The following is a 16,463-nucleotide window of genomic DNA, read 5'->3' as shown; positions in this document are numbered from 1 at the left end:
TCACTGACTGACATTTCAGATATAGTTATATATTCACCAGAAACTAGGTTTATTGCACAGAGGCCAGAGAAACTTGCCAGGACTTAATGCCTTTCGGCTGTTACTGGCAATGTCGTGACTGTGCCCAAATGTGAAAGGCGGTGTATCACATTACCTCCTCTGGCTTCATGCTTCCTTTGCTTCCTGTGCTCCATTAATGCAGTCACTGAATGAAGCAATAAATACTGCATTTTTCTCTGCCCACTGGTTTTTAATTTGCTATTTAGAAACATTATTAGTCAAAATGAACATACTACAAATAATCCCACCCACTGTGCAGCACTAATACACAAATAGAGAGAGACACTGGTTTTCTGTTGTTTCTTGAGTGGAGCAAACTGTGAGGTCTTCCTCAAAACTTACAGAGAAAAAGTATTTTATTTTTTTCATAGAAAGAAGGGTTTCATTATGGATCTTGAACAGAAAAGAAAATATCTGGAAATGCTAAAATAATTTATTTTGAGTGGATACGCCTATCCTAAGATTTATTTTTCATTCCCTCCAAAAAAACTCCCATAGTTCTCATCTGCATGCACTTCGACTGTGCTAGTGTTACTACACATTTCCTTTCAAATTTCCCTGCATGTCCATTTTCTCCTTTTTATCACATAGTTGCAATAGAGTTACTTTTTAAGCTTGACTTGGAATCATAGGTTTGACTAATTTTCCTAAGATTTCTCTTCATATATGTTTTACCAAGCAGTTTTCCTTTCTGCCATATAATGAGCTTCGTAGCTTTAATGCCTGTAGAGGTTGTGGAGTCTTCATCCTTGGAGCTCTTCAAAAGCTGTCTGGACATGGTACTGGGCAAACAGCTTTAGAGGGCCCTGCTTGAGCAGAAGGATTGGACAAAACTACCTCTCTTCCAACCTCAACCAGTCTCTGATTGTTTGAATTAAGAGAGCTAAACTAACAGGCAGGCTCGACTACACCTGTCATAGGTCTTTGTTCACCCAGCACTAACCAAGGCAATATGTGGCAAGACTGTAACAGCTGCCTTTAACTTTCATTGATAATTGTTCTCCTTTAACTGACATAATAGTCACCATACTGTAGTTGGATGTAGTAATGGGAATATTCATGCCTTGAGGGCTACAATGTGACTGAGTTTTAGCCAGATAAACTGAACTCTGATCTAATGGTGTATTATAGGCCTTTACACCACTCAGATGTGTAGGTCACAATCTCACTATGTACGAACCTCTATGTAATTATATTACAAGCCATTCTTGCATATATTAAGATCAATTAGACAGATATTTAAAACAAAATAAATTCTATGAACTTCAAAACAAGAAAACTACTCATTTCAGTCAGTCTTCTTGTCTGTAACAGACACAATTGCATTGTACCCTCGTAATATATTACACATAAGTATTAATTACATTTAGTAAACAGCAATGTTCTAATGTTATAGCTTAGAAAGGAGGCATTTTTATGTGTATATATTCACAAATCATATTTCTTCAGCCCTCTTGATCAGTAGCATTCAGAATCCAGGAACCTAGAACATGATGCAATGTGCACATAATGACATTACTGTGTAGATCTCTCTATATATCATATATCTATTACAATTACGTATTGTATCTAACATCTGTAGATACATATCCATACATATATATCATACAAACATGTATAGATATATTTAGATTTTATTGAATAGATGCCTGAGAGAATCCTAAAAGAACCAAAGACCTTCATTCTGTATATATCCTAATAAGAATAACAGTATCTCATTATTAAAGAAATATCTTTTTTATTATGGTTTCTCTAGGACTGTTCTACACTTTTCTGCAATAATCTGTGTATAGAGCATTCAAGAAAATTTATAAGAACACAGAATGGGAAGGTTTCCATTGAATTACATGAGGCTAATTTACTTCTTTCAAAGAAAGGACAGAAAACTGAAGAGGAATTAAAAAACACAGTCAGAATTCCTCAGAGCAGGAATAAAGATTTCTGTATTTCCTGTATAGTACCAAGCATGTTCTCATTGCCTAAGAAAGTAAAGGAATAAATAACAAACTAAATTTTTCAAAGATTTTCAGGAATGTCCACTTCAATAAATCGATGACTTCTAGATGACGCAGAGGTCCCACAAAGTCAGTAGCAATTAAGCGAACTTAGAAACATGTATTAGATTCTCAATCAGAAATAGCCTTATAAATTGCAATAGTTTGCTTTGGAAGCCAACAGATGATTAAATTACTCAGATAAGCAAACATACATATTTATGATCATACTCGTAAAACAAGCCTGTCAATTTTTTATTTATTTATTTGATGTTCAGTTTGCTTATCTTAAACAATCTGCATGTAATACTTTATTTTAAGCTACCTTTAAAAACCAGCCTTATAAAGAGGATTTTCCTGTTGACACATTACACTCTAAGGATACTTCCCAACATAATCATGATCACAACCCTCATTTCATCTACCCCTTGTTAGATATCTTGCTAAAGAAGGAAAGAAAAGATGAAGGAGGTGCTGACTTGGATCCAAGTTTATTAAGTAAAACAGTAGCCCTTGAAAAACCTGCCAGTTGCCTTTGACGACCAAATCAGGCTTGAAGCTAGCTAACCTCAATATTCACAGTATTAAAGGTATTTCCTACCTTAAACATAAGCAAGTACAAATAAATACTATGGTAAGAAGGAATCTGCATTATTTTAGCTTAGGAAAAATAGAATATTTTATTTTGCCAGCACCATCATTAGTCTTCAGCATGACACACTAAATTTACTTTGCAATCTTCTACCACTTTGGGTGCACGGTCACTACATCTGCACACACACACACAAAAGATAAAAATCAATTAACTGTGTCTGGAAACATATTTTGCTTTATTTCCTACCTGAAGGATGTAGCCTCGAACATAGTCTCGAAGCGTCCAGCCTAAGCCATGTAGAATATGCAACACCTCCTCTTGCTTCAGTACACTGAAGAGTCGGTCAAGTAGTATCTTCAGTCTCACAGGCACAGCCTGAGTACCGTAGAGCATCAGGCTGCTGATGTCAAATACAACATTGGACTGCACGATCTCCACTTGGGTTGGGTGGTAGAGGTGCTGAGTACTAAGCTTATCCAGGGCTGAAAGAAAAGGAGTTTAATTGTAAGAGGAGAGATAAAGGAAAACCAAGAAAATAATGTCAAGGAATTATCTAAACACATTGAATTTGGCAGATGCACTTATTTTCCAGATAAACATTGACCTGGATAATTCATCAAATCATAGAATCATAGAATGATTTGGATGGGAAGGGACATTCAAAGGTCATCTAGTCCAACCCCCTGCAATGAGCAGGGACATCTTCAACTAGATCAGGTTCCTGAGAGCCCCGTCCAGCCTGGCCTTGAATGTCTCCAGGGATGGGGCATCTACCACCGCTCTGGGCAACCTCTTCAGTGTTTCACCACCCTCATTGTAAAAAATGTCTTCCTTATATCTAGTCTGAATCTCCCCTTGTCCTATCACTACAGGCCCTGGCAAAAACTCTGTCCCCGTCTTTCTTAGGAGCCTCCTTCAGGTACTGAAAGGCCACAATAAGGTCTCCCAGAGCCTTCTCCAGGCTCAGCAACCACAACTCTCTCAGCCTGTCCTCACAGCAGAACTGTTCCATCCCTCTGATTTCTGTGGCTTCCTTCAGCCCCTCTCCAACAGCCTATACTGTACTGAGGGCTTCAAAGCTGGATGCAGGACTCCAGGTGGGGTCTCACCAGAGCAGAGCAGAGGGGCAGGATCACCTCTCTTGACCTGCTGGTTGTGCTCCTTTTGATGCAGGCCAAGATGTTTTTTGCTTTCTGGGCTGTGAGCACAAATTTTCAGCTCATGTCTGGCTTTTCACCCACCAGTACCCCCAAGTCCTGCTCCACAGGGCTGCTCTCAATCCCTTCATCCCCCAGCCTGGATTGACAGTGGAGGTTGCTACAACCCAGGTGCAGGACCTTGCTGTTGGCCTTGTTGAACTTCATGAGGTTCACATGGGCCCATTTCTAGAGCTTGTCTGGGTCCCTCTGAATGGCATCCTTCCCTCCAGCACGTCAACTGTGCCACTCAACTTGGTGTCATCTTCAAACTTACTGCAGTTGCACTTGATCCCATTTTCTATGTCTTTGATGAAGATATTAAATAGTAGTGGTCCCAATGTGGACCCCTAAGGGACACCACTCATCACTGAGTGATTCTTTTTCACAGATGCAGTCCAAAACAGGCCTAGTTTCCAAAGGTCACAAATATCTTTAATACTTAAAACTGAAGGGTGCCCAGCTAAGCCCTAGAGACTACAATACTCATAAGTTCAAAAGAAATTACAGAAAATTTATGATTAATTGATGACCAAGACTGAAGCTATGCAGAATTGATTGGGGCTGTTAAAGGTTTGAGACCTAACCTCTAGAGGAAAAAAATAAAACAGATATTCCCTAAAACTCATCCTTCTAAACATGTTAAAAATTGCTCCCCTGATTTACCATAAATTCTATCCTGAATTCACTGCTACTCAAGCTGGTTAGCTTGTTTTACCCTTCTGTGTGAATTCCATGTTATTCACTGTGATATGAATAATTTAGAGATGAGAGGAGGGAAGGTTTGCAGGATGAAGGTAATTCTTATTCCCTTGTGAAGCTAAATATGATGGAATTGCATATGACATCACGCACTTTAGTGAGCATCAGTGTTTACATTTAATTTTCTTACCATTTTATGGACTATGTTAGAGCACCTAAGCTTCTCACTGCTTTTTTTTTAAACAAAACTTTCCGACCATTTAAAATAATTTTATAGGGACTTCTTCTCCTGTACTTTGGTTTCTTTTTGGCTTATGGTCACTGGAGAGTTCATGTACTCTTGATAAATTGCTTTCTTACATCCAAAGCGCAAAGGCCCTTATCATTTACTCGCTGGCTTCATTCAACACATTTACTCCAAGGAATACTTTGTCAAAGAGTTCTGGTTTCCTCATACTTCATTTCTTGCAACTGATTTGTCTGATCTTTCCTATTCTAGTGGTTAAGTCAACTTTGAATAAATAGCTTTAAATATTAATTTACCATTCAAAAAAGATAAGGAATTGCCAAGCCTAGGGACTGCAGTCCTATGTCTCTCCACAGGACATTCATAGTGCAGAATGTGACGGGTGAGATTTCCCTTCCAAAAGCTCTTCTTCCAAAGCACTTCAGCTATATAGGCTTCATGATGTGGGACTGATTTATTTACAAGGTCTAATGAAGGGGATTTGATTGAAGCTTCAACAGGTCAAATACTTTTTTTTGGTCCCTTCTAGGTAAGATATTTTTGTAACATGGTTATTTTGCTACTACCATAACCGATGTGTCATCAAAATACTTAGCTAGAAAAGCCTAGAGAATGGATTTTGCTACTGTGCAGGCTGTGTTGTATGTGTGCTGATACAGGTATATATATGTATATGGGGAACAGAGCAACAACTTGGAGGGACTAAAATGAAGTAAAATATTAATATATTTTTAAATACTACTGTTACTTGCAAAATGAATACTAGTGTTAATACGTGTAACACCTTTTACCAGACTATCAAAATAAATAAGTAGATCTGGATCACCTTGAGCTTTCCACCTTCAGTCTTAGAGATTGAGAATAGAGTCCAAAGAGGTTAACTGGCTTCTCCAAGTTTACAAAAATTCAGACAAAAGCCAAGACCTGAATGAATATTTTCTGATTACTCAATGCTTTTTAATCACTGCATCATATGATATTTCTAATATATCTTAATATTTGTTCTTGTTTCTCTTTACTTAACAGTAAACCCTATGCCTGCAATGAGGAAAAGCAAGTTCTTCCAGCTGAAGAAGACTTGGCTTGCTCAGGATTTTGAGGTCGTGATTCTACTTTGGCCCAAGACAGAACGACTGTAAGACATTTTTATCTGAAGACTATTGGGTGGATTATAAAATGAATAGCTAGAATGAGATTACAAAACTCTACGAACATTTACCCACTTCATTTATTGTGGCCACTCTGAGTATTATAACTTTGGAAAGGTCGAGATGGAACAGAAGTGAGAAAAAAAAAGAAAGAAAGGGTCCTTTTAAATTACTAAGTGTACTCTTTGACCAGTGGACAGAAATTTTCACAAGATATCCCATACTCTGGCATTTATCTGCAACATTTGTTTGCCTATAGACCTAAGTCTCTCAGAACACACACACAAATAAGAGTTAGTCCTGCGCTGGATTAACAGTCCAGATGACAGTGAAATTAGCTCCAGTTTTGATTTGTGGCGTTATTCTGCACATTATATAATAAACAAATAAGCAGTGAATTTTATCCCTTTGAAGTACAAGTCAGGATATGCACTGAAATGTGTAATTCATAATACAACAAAGCATATATTTTTGCATGGGTGTGTGAGAACATTTGCAAAGTAAAGACAGACCTCATGCTACAGACAAAAAAAAAACCAAAAAAAAAACCCCCAAAAAAACCCAACCTGTACATGAAGAGAAAGGAAATGCACTTGCACCCATATGCGAAATAATAGTATGATAAGCATCTAAAATTCTTTGGATCATTGACTATTGAAAACCCCTTTGCTTGGCAGGAGAATGAAACTTTTCACTGTAATCTGCAATTTATAAAAATTATCTTGTTTATTTGAAAGAGGTTACTAAGGAAATAATTGACAAAGTTGCTTACTGTAGTACTTCTAACTGATTTCTCCTCTGGCATCATTAATGAATTAATGCAGATGTTCTAGGTGCATTCAAGGGACCATTTATGTTGTTAGACACATACTTTTTCAAGTAAGAGATAAGAGAAAGGCCTAAGTCTCATTGTTGGTTTCTCTGTAAGGCCAAGACTATTGACTTTAGACTTCTTGCCAAATCTCAGCCTAGACTGTTGCATTCTGCTGTCCTGAATTGCCCATCTGATTTCATGTGGATCACACATTCCTCACCATTTTCTATTCTAAACTATTGGTTCCATTTCTATATGCTAATGAACAATGTCATGTTTCATTCAACTGTATCTGCAACAGTGTATGATTTCATAAGTGCTTAGAAGACTTCAAGATGAAACATGCTATATAAAAGAATGAACTTCATCATACCTGAAAAATGACATAAACAGATGTGTCATTAAGAAGATATCAGTGACTGAACATCATAAACCACATATTAAAAGTCCCTTCCTGGTGCAGCATGAGATATTACTCATATTTCTTGCACTTTCAGTGGGCTCAAAAGTTCACACAGAAAAGTCTTAACATGTTCATCACTTCTTCTAAAGTGATGCACAATCTTCTAAAAACAGAGCTATGATGGGTTCAGGTGCTAGGTGCTTAAACTAAGAAAGCTATATTTTAAAAGCCCAATTCCTAGTACTGCCCTGAGAGTCTGATATTATTTACCTCAGTGTGATTGGAAAGCTGTTCGCTGATAGAGGAAGACCCTTGTGTTTTACTATAACAACATACAGCCAAGTAATACTTTTCATGGTGAATTCTAAATTTCAAGTACTTGTTTCAGAAATATTAACTATTAAAAAAGGGGGCAAAAAAGTGCTCTAAAGAACTAAAAGACGTCACAGAAGATTGCCTTCAACACTAAAAAATGGCTAATTGGATAATTAGTAGAGGCATTAGGAACCTTTCAGTACTGTTTTTCTTACTTAATCCTGAAGTATCAAGTATGCACTGTAATTTAGAATATTTCAGTTGCAAGGGGCCTACAATGACCATCTAGTACAACTGGTTGATGATGTCAGAACTGATCAACAGCAAAAGTATGTTATTAAGGTCATTGTCCAAATGCCTCTTAAACACTGACAGGCTTGGGGCATCAACCACCTCTCTAGGAAGCCTGATTCAATGTTCTACTATCCTCTCAGTAAAACAGTGCTTCCTAAATGCCAAGCCTGAACCTCCCCATGTTGGCTTTTCCACTGTTTAACCTCTTGAGTAGTAAACAAAATCCTCCAGATTTTACAGAAACTATGCTCAGAATAGCCTGAAATGTAAAGAGAACTTCGAAATTGATCCAATGTCACTCTTCACATGACAGTGCGCAGTATTTTTATTATGCAAAATTCCAGCCCAAACCCCTGACTTTAAACCTGTATGTAACAAATCAACAAAGAAAGAAAATTTAGTACGCTCTTTTTTTCTAATGTAGTAAAATAGGGAGGGGAAATTTACTTCACTGTTTATATTTTACTGGAGTTTTGGGATCCTCTGTAGTTAATTCAAAGGAAATTAAATACAAAAGATACATTAAGATATGGCTCATATTTGTTAAATTATTCAAAAGACTGAAAATAAAGACAAAATCTCTCATTTCATCTATACTGTGGCTAGTTCTTAGGCTCAGATATGACAATGGACCCCTTCCTTCCCAATGTGCAGTGGACAAGGTTTAATCAAATTGAAAGCTATGTTTCTGATTGGATTCTGTTTTTGTTAGGCAAAAGAAATACAAATATGCAGTAATGAATTTTGTACCTTAGAAGTCTCATATTGGTTTTTGCACAGTTACAATAAAGTATGACATTTTGCCTTTAGTGAATATAAAAGAATTTTGAATATCCTAGTTTTAATACAATTGGAGTAATAAATAGACATACATCTTAGTAATTGCCTGATCCTAGATAAATATCTAAGATCCCTAGAGAGGGATGAAAAGGTCTAGTGAAACCCTTTCTCTTAGCTGATTTGCCTGGCTGTTCTAGGCAGTTCTCTAACTTACCAAAGAGGGATACAGTTGGAGTGCATACACACATTCACATGACAATACAGAATTTTATAAACATCATCATCTTTCCGGATTTGTTCAAGGGTCAACAGGAAAGTGAAAAGAAATTTTATGTAGTCTCTGTTCAGAGAATAACACAGAGCTTTCCAGACTTGTTTTCCTTTTTTTTCTTCTAAATAAATGGTCTACTTTCTGCAGCAAGAAAAACTGAAATTGGCAGACAGACTAAATCTACAATACCAACATTAAACAATTCCATAATTCTGCTGCAACAACAGAATGCTGAATATGGTAAAACAGATACAGTATTATTAATGGCAACATGGAGAACTGTAGTTTTCTGTTGATTTTAGTGGTGAACATGAACAGCTTCACATTTTCAGAGTTCAAGATTTTCTTCTTTTCCATCAACCACAGAGAAAAAAAGTAAATTCTTTTCAGAACAGAAAGTAGCTTATGAACAACTAAAATGCTGGAGGGACAGGTAAACTACTGCAGTTGTAAGAGCTGGTCTAAGCCTCCCTCAGGATGCAGATTCAATACCACCTGTAACATGGTGTAATGTGGTGCACTTTGTAGGTGGAAAAAATTACTCCTCAAAAATGCTTAGAAGGTAACAAAGCACAAGAAAACTTGCTAGTGTCTACTGAATGGCTCAAACACTTTCATGGCATAGGAAATTATCCCACTCATTCCTAGCACAAACACAGAGTGCACGGGACATGAACATTCATATGGGTGAGCGGACATCCTGAAAAAGTCTGGGTATAAATTCCACCTACAGCGTGGTATCCTTTGGTGATCTGTACTGCACTTCTTTCTTCATCCCTTTCACAATTTAATCCAGATAGAAGAGAAATGTTCACTAACACACTGTCGATTTCAAAAGATCACAGAAGGACAGTAATTAAAGCATTTTCTGATTCATAGATAAAATCCCAACTTTTCCTTCTGCCGTTCACTATATTTAAAAGCTAATAATGGAAACCATTTGCCAAATGCATTTAGTCTCTTACAGAGGGACACATCTGTGATCTTCTAATTTGCAGTTTGCACGTACAGATGTTCACACTTAGAAAAAGGATTCTTAATAGCATTTTAAAATTAAACGTGTGTTGATAATAGTTGTTTCAAACCCAAACAACACAGCAACTAAACTGATGTCTTCATGCCTCACCATGCCTCATGCTCTAACAACATTTTTATAACAGATCAAAAAAAAACCCCAGCACTTCAGTTGCATGTACACAAAATAAGTGTTATTAAAAAAAGTCTGAATGAAAACTTTCATTAATTTTTCTGTCTATGATCTGATTCCAAGTTGAAACATTTAGATTGCTACTAGGTTTATGTAGCCGAAAGCAGAACCACAGTTTGTTCACAGACGTTGCTTGCTGTCTGCAGTTTTTTTTATCCCTTTGCAAAACTTTGAACCCTATCCAGCTTTGACACACTGCCTCTTCAGTTAATAACTATCAAGTTTCCCCTTGTCTCCTGTCTACTTTTCTTTGAGGCAATTGCGCACTCAGCACCCCGAGATAATAACACACATCTATAAGATAAAAGCAATGGCATTAATGTAATTGTCTGCCTTTCTCTCTTTAGCCTAATCTTTTTTTTCCTTCAGTTTTGACTGCCTCTGTGACACCTGTTTTTGTCTCCTCTGATCCTACGACAGGTTTTCCGCTGACAAGGTTTTTGCCTGACAGTGATTCTGCCAGACAAGAACATAATAAAATATGAAGAACTGCTTGTCAGAGTTTCTGCCAATGCTCACATGAAATAGGGAAAAAAAAAATCCTGACTTTTTTTTTAAAGGGGCCCTGTGCTGGTCGCTTTTGGCCTGTGAGGAAAACAGCCTCCCTGGCCAATTCCTGCAAGCCAAACAGGTGTTTTCTTTTACATTTTCTTTCCATACAAAACCCCTTTTTCTTTGATAGTGGAAAATGTAATTACAGAGAAAACAAACAAACAAACAAACAAAACCAACCAACCAAAAAACCCCCAACAAACCAACCAACTAAAACAAAACCAAACCAAAAAATCCCAAACAAAACAAATACAATCCAACAAAACAACAACCAAAAAACCCCAAATGTTTTCTCCTATAAATGAAGGTTAGACCTAACTTTATGTAGTGGGACCTCATGAACTGATTTTTAATTCACAATTGACCCCTTAAATAAATAAATAAAGTACTTGGCTTTTTCTCTCTCGTCTTTGTTGATAGCTATTGTGTTCAAAGGAGCAAGCTGTAAAGGACCTTCATTCCAAGTTCTCAGGAAAACATCTGGGCCCCTGGACACCTCCTGCATGGGCATGCTGTATGAATGAAGACACCTGACTATGGGGACCATGGCAGGGAGGATAAGACAAAGGCTCTTCTGTGGGTGTGTGCATTTGTGCCTTCATGAAGGAGGACTTCAGCACTGATCATTACCGTGATGGAGAAACATGTGTAGATGAATCACATGAGTGTCGCACAGATGCTTTTTTGTGTCTTGGTAGCATCTGTCACCTCTGCTAGAGACAGCAACTGTTGATCAGTCCATGGTGTTACAGCCGTGAGTGCACCTACTGGCCTTCATTGCTGTCCTAAAGTGACCAGCCTCTCTGGAGATCTCCACCCTGCATTCTTCATCCACGGGTCCAGGACTCCTACTAAAGCTCAGGCCTGGAACTTCATTCCCTACTTAAGGGACATCATAGGTGTGGCTGTCTGTAGTCTTCTAGATGACCCTCAGACCCATGTTACAGCCTGGTCTTCAGCCCTGTCTCTGGCTCCACTTCCTTTTGTTCCTGACTGGAGCCCGTGGATGGACCCTTGATGTGACTTATTCCCTTGCCACGCCTGAGGTTGTCAATGAATCCTGTTACCAGCACCTAGTTCTATCTGCCATGATTAGACCGCACAGAACTGTGCCCTTGGCGCAGCCATAGCCGGTGCTGGAGTTCTTAACTCCCAGCTCAGACGTCTTTGTTGGGCTGCTGTTCCTTGACACATGGGTTGACAGTGTCATTGTTGAAACCTACAATTTATAATGTAAGCCATTAAATTAATATGTCTCATTCTATTATCTTGTCTAGTCATTCTACTTCAATGTTTTCTATCTCTTGTCTCCAAAGCCAAATGTTTCCTTCTTATCAGCCATTAACACCTTAAAAATATTGTCCTTTAACAACTGTGAGATAGGAGATAATACATATCTTAATGGTCGTAATACCATCTGGTTGACACATTGTATACCGTGACACAGAAGCACTTTTGGGAGTCCTGGATCATGGTCTGGATTTGGAGGAGCTTCATTTTAATCCAAACAAAACTCAAATTCTACTAACTCTGATTCACAGATTCACAGAAAGTCTAGGTTAGAAGAGATTTCTGTAGATTGTCTGGTATAGCCTTCTATTAGGTTATCTTTGGCCCTGTAAAGCTGAGTCTTTGATATTTACAGTGGGGAAAATCCCACCACTTCTCCAGGCAACATATGCTGTCTTATATGCAGCCTTGAAAACTGTAATGAAAATCCAACAGGCACTGCCCACCTGTTAACATCATTCTGTTTGGACAGAGTTCTGTGTTGTAGAGGCATTTCACAAAGGCAAGCCAAGACCATGGCGGTATTTCAGTCTAGGGTGTAACTCTCGTTCAAGCCTATGAAATACTCTCCCACATCTGCTAAACTACCTCACTTTCACCAGGAAAACCTGCTGTCCTAAAGTTACTAACAGCTGAAGATGTTTAGAGTCTGGGAAGTCATACAGCCTATTCTACCATTCACAAACACCCATTTTTCCCACCCCAATTCATGTGCTGTGACCATTTCACAAAGATCTTGTTAAATGTATTTCAGAAAAATTCACTCTAATAAATTAGATTATATTTAGAGAAGTCTTTGAGATTCATGTTATACACTTCTTGTGTTATCTTTCCTATTTCTAAAATCCAGATGGAAATGGGATAATAATATAAGTCTATTGTCTGTTAAATTAATCTGGGGCAAGTTTCCTTATAATGCTACATCTGAAATTAAAATTCTTGCTAGTAGATTAAAAAAAAAAAAGTATGCTTTTTTCCATTGAATTTTGCATTTGCAAAACAGAAAGCTGAGGTAAAGTTACCCATGGTATTATCGTTACTTTGTAACATCTGAAACCAGTATGATTTCTTTATTCTTGCTGTCAAATCCCATTTTAACCTTATGAAGCTATACGGAATGGAGTGGTAGGGTTTGTTTCATTTAGAGCTCTTTCAATTTGTGTTCTGCTTAACCTAGTGAACTCCAGTTAATTAAGTTGTTCCTATAAACAATTAAGCTTCTTGTAGGATCGTTAAGAAGATATAAAAATTTATGATGTAATAAAGTGTAATAAAATGATAAAGTGGTTAGCACATCACAGCAATTCATGTGAAGCAGCATAGGTGTTAAAAAAGACAAGTAAGCAGGTACTGTCCACCTAACGATCCTGAAGAATTGTGGATGCATGTTACAGAAGTCTAACACTGCTGCCTCACGAATCCACTTGTGATTTGCACACTCAGGTCCCTCAGAATTTATCCTGCATCATCTGGTGCAGTGAGCACCAGACACTCTTTTGCTCCTATCTGATGCAATGCTGTGTAATGAACTTCCTGTCACCACAATTAAGGGGGCAAGATCAAGGGTTTCACTTATTGCCTTTCCAAAAAGCAGCTCTACTATGTCTGGAAAAAGGAATTCCAGGTGCTAATTGAAAAATAATTGGAAAAAGGAATTCCAGGTGCTAATTGAAAAATAATTGGTTTTTATTGCCTTTGCTCCATCTTGTACACAGCAACTCTGTTTTTTTCCTTACTGGACTCTCTCTTTAAGGAGAGAGGGTAAGACATCATTGTCCAAGACATCTCCTAGCATTTTATCTTAGGTGTACTAAATGGGATGAAGCCTTCTCTGTAAATCGTAAATTCAATACTGACGGGCACCAAGCAACAATATTTTGCACTTTTTAAATACCTTTAGTCCAAACCTCTCCAGGCATTTCATAGCCAGCCATGCGGGACCATAGATATTAAAATGGTCTTATATGTATTTCAGAGTTGCCAATGAGTATCTGATGGTAATAATGCCAGTTCTGTGAGAGCACGAAGTGTGATTAGTAAATTAGAAGTTTTTCAGACACCAGAACACTCACAATCAGAAAGGGGTTCAATCTGAGATGTGAATATAGTCCAAACCAGCAGAAATGGGTGCTATGCTTCAGAATGGGTCATGGTCTGTTTAGGGTTTACCAGGCCCTGGAGAAGTCCTTAGCTGATTGCTTAATGCTGGGTCAGAGATAATCACCTAACCACATTCAAGGGACACTGGCATATTCAAACCCAGGGCTGTGAGACAATAAAGTTGGGGAGAAGGAGGTCAGACCTCTTTCTGATTGTGTTAGGATGTCCTGGGTGTGGCAGAGAAGAAGAGGAAAAAGATTTTCACCTGAATGGACCCCCAGTGAAATCCAAGGAGGTGTGAGCATGGACATATGTAAGTTAGGGCCTGTTGTTTACCTCCAGGGAAAACCTTTTTCATCACCTGAGGATGTCAAATTCACATGAGGACTAAACCTTTGACCATATGGATATGTAAGTATGAGGTGAATACAAGAATGGAAAAGGAAGGCTTTTTATTTGATCTTGGGGTAACTAAGCATTATTTCTTTTCTGTCACTTGTGTCTTATAAACCTTTGAAACAATATTATTTGTCTTGGATGCTTTAATACTTGGATCACGTTTGCTTTTACCTCCACTTCACTTGCATTAAGGGTGATCTCGGAGTAACCCAAAGCAAACACTACATCACATCATTCCTACCAAAGTGACAGGCTGCAAAACCAGATACTGGGTCAGAGTACCCACAAGATAACAGAGTGCATAATCTCTGTGCACATTGGGAATTGCTGCTGAAGGGAAGCAAAAAGGGATGGCATAGGCAGAAGGGGGCATTTTTAAAAGTGTTTACCAGTAATGAATGTTATTATAATCAGGTAAGGTTCCTGGAAGCAACGGAGTAATGAAAAATATGCCTCAGTCTTCAGGGTCAAAAGGAAGTTATAACAGACGGATTAAAATGATTTTGTCAGTAAAAGACAGGAAAAGCCAGACTACGTCTAAAATAGTTTTACTTTAAAAGTCATGAAGAGCTAGCCTTTGTTATCAATGAAATGTAGATAATTACATTGCCAAAATCTCCATGCAACTAAAAAAATAATGAAATTTACGGTGTTCTCAAGTAATTTTGAAGCATTTTCAATAATTGAACAAACTGAATAGAAGAAAACAAGTATGTTCAGAACAATACAAAAATAATCCAATTATTTTACAAGTAAACTATAATAAAAGGATTATATTTCTCCATTCCTTTTTTAGTATTTATTCTCTAATATCTCAATTTTTAAATAAAGAACAACATGGCAGTTCTGCCAGCTTTTAGAGACACTCTAAGATCTGTGATGGGGTTTTGTTTTATTTTGTCAGAGACGATGTTTGACTTTGCAAACCTGGATTTCTTTCACTTAACAGCTTTGGACAGAGACAAATATAGGAACCCCACTGATTTTTAATTCCACATAAGACGTCCTTCCTGCCGCATTCCCAGGCAGCTCACATTTAAATTCTAAACTAAGCTCTTTCAACAACTTCAGGGTAAGGGAGATATGCAATTTCTAAAATTTCCACAGCATTCTTTTTTTTTTTCCTTCCTTTCTTTTCTTCTCACTTCATGTTTCTTTTACCTGACAACTTCATGAACTACAGAGCACTGGAACAGGCTGCCCAGGGAGGTTGTGGAGTCTCCTTCTCTGGAGACATTCAAAACCTGCCTGAACACATTCATGTGTAGCCTCATCTAAGTGTTCCTGCTCCGGCAGGGGGATTGGACTGGATGATCTTTTGAGGTCCCTTCCAAGCCCTAACATTCTGTGATTCTGTGATACAATGTAGAAATTCAGAAAAGGCAACCATTCTGAATGAAGAAGTCAGAGTCATGTCATGCATCTGAATTCGTGACAGAATGTTCTCTATTTTCTAATGGAGGTTGATGTTTTCATGGTAAGTCTCATTTACAGCAAGCTAGTACATGCGTTATATAAATACCAGTGTCAGAAAGTTTTCTTCACCAGGTAAAATTGTAACCCATGTGGCAAGTCTCTGAGCATGAGTATTCACAGGATGTCAGCTTTTAAACTGAAAAAGAGTGAAGGATTTGCCCTATGTGCCAAAGTCTACCAGTTAATGTCATTTTCATTAAAACCTGAAGAAACTTAATCTCATAGTTACTTGGAAGAAGGCCTGGCCAAGTCCTGGGCTGGAGATGGGACCATATGTGGCCTCTTCATATCTCAGAGAAGTACTAAAGCCTACTTGAATAAATAGCCTGGCCCCAAGCTGTGCCGACTGGCATGATGCAGATGATCAAAGATCACTAGAGGACTAAGGATCAGCTTTCTCTGAGAGAAAAGAAAAAGAAGGAAGAGACCAAAAATGTTCACAAGACACTTCATTTCATAGAGTAGATTGAACAGTGTGAAATTCAACCACCTAAGAATGCGTCTGAAAACACATCTGAAAAAACATGCTGCTGCTGTCTGAGTTTTACCAGTGACCAGTGTGAGGGCAAGACAGCAAACCAGTATTTCTAATTTTCTTACTTTCTTTGAAACAAGATGAT

At 37.9% G+C, this 16,463-nt stretch overlaps 1 protein-coding gene across 1 annotated transcript in view; it reads right to left on the bottom strand.

Moving 5' to 3' along the window:
• The window catches only part of BNC2 (basonuclin zinc finger protein 2), a gene marked incomplete at both ends in the record, with an annotated part of 230,217 nt that overhangs the window by 91,455 nt on the left and 122,299 nt on the right, over nt 1-16,463 (bottom strand). The window contains 1 exon segment of the mRNA XM_080362757.1: nt 2,896-3,131. Coding sequence (XP_080218883.1) covers nt 2,896-3,131 — 236 coding nt within the window.

Source organism: Nesoenas mayeri (genome assembly GCF_963082525.1).
Source record: "Nesoenas mayeri genome assembly, chromosome: Z".
Classification (NCBI taxonomy): Eukaryota; Metazoa; Chordata; class Aves; order Columbiformes; family Columbidae; genus Nesoenas; species Nesoenas mayeri.
This window is presented reverse-complemented; position numbering and strand designations above follow the sequence as displayed.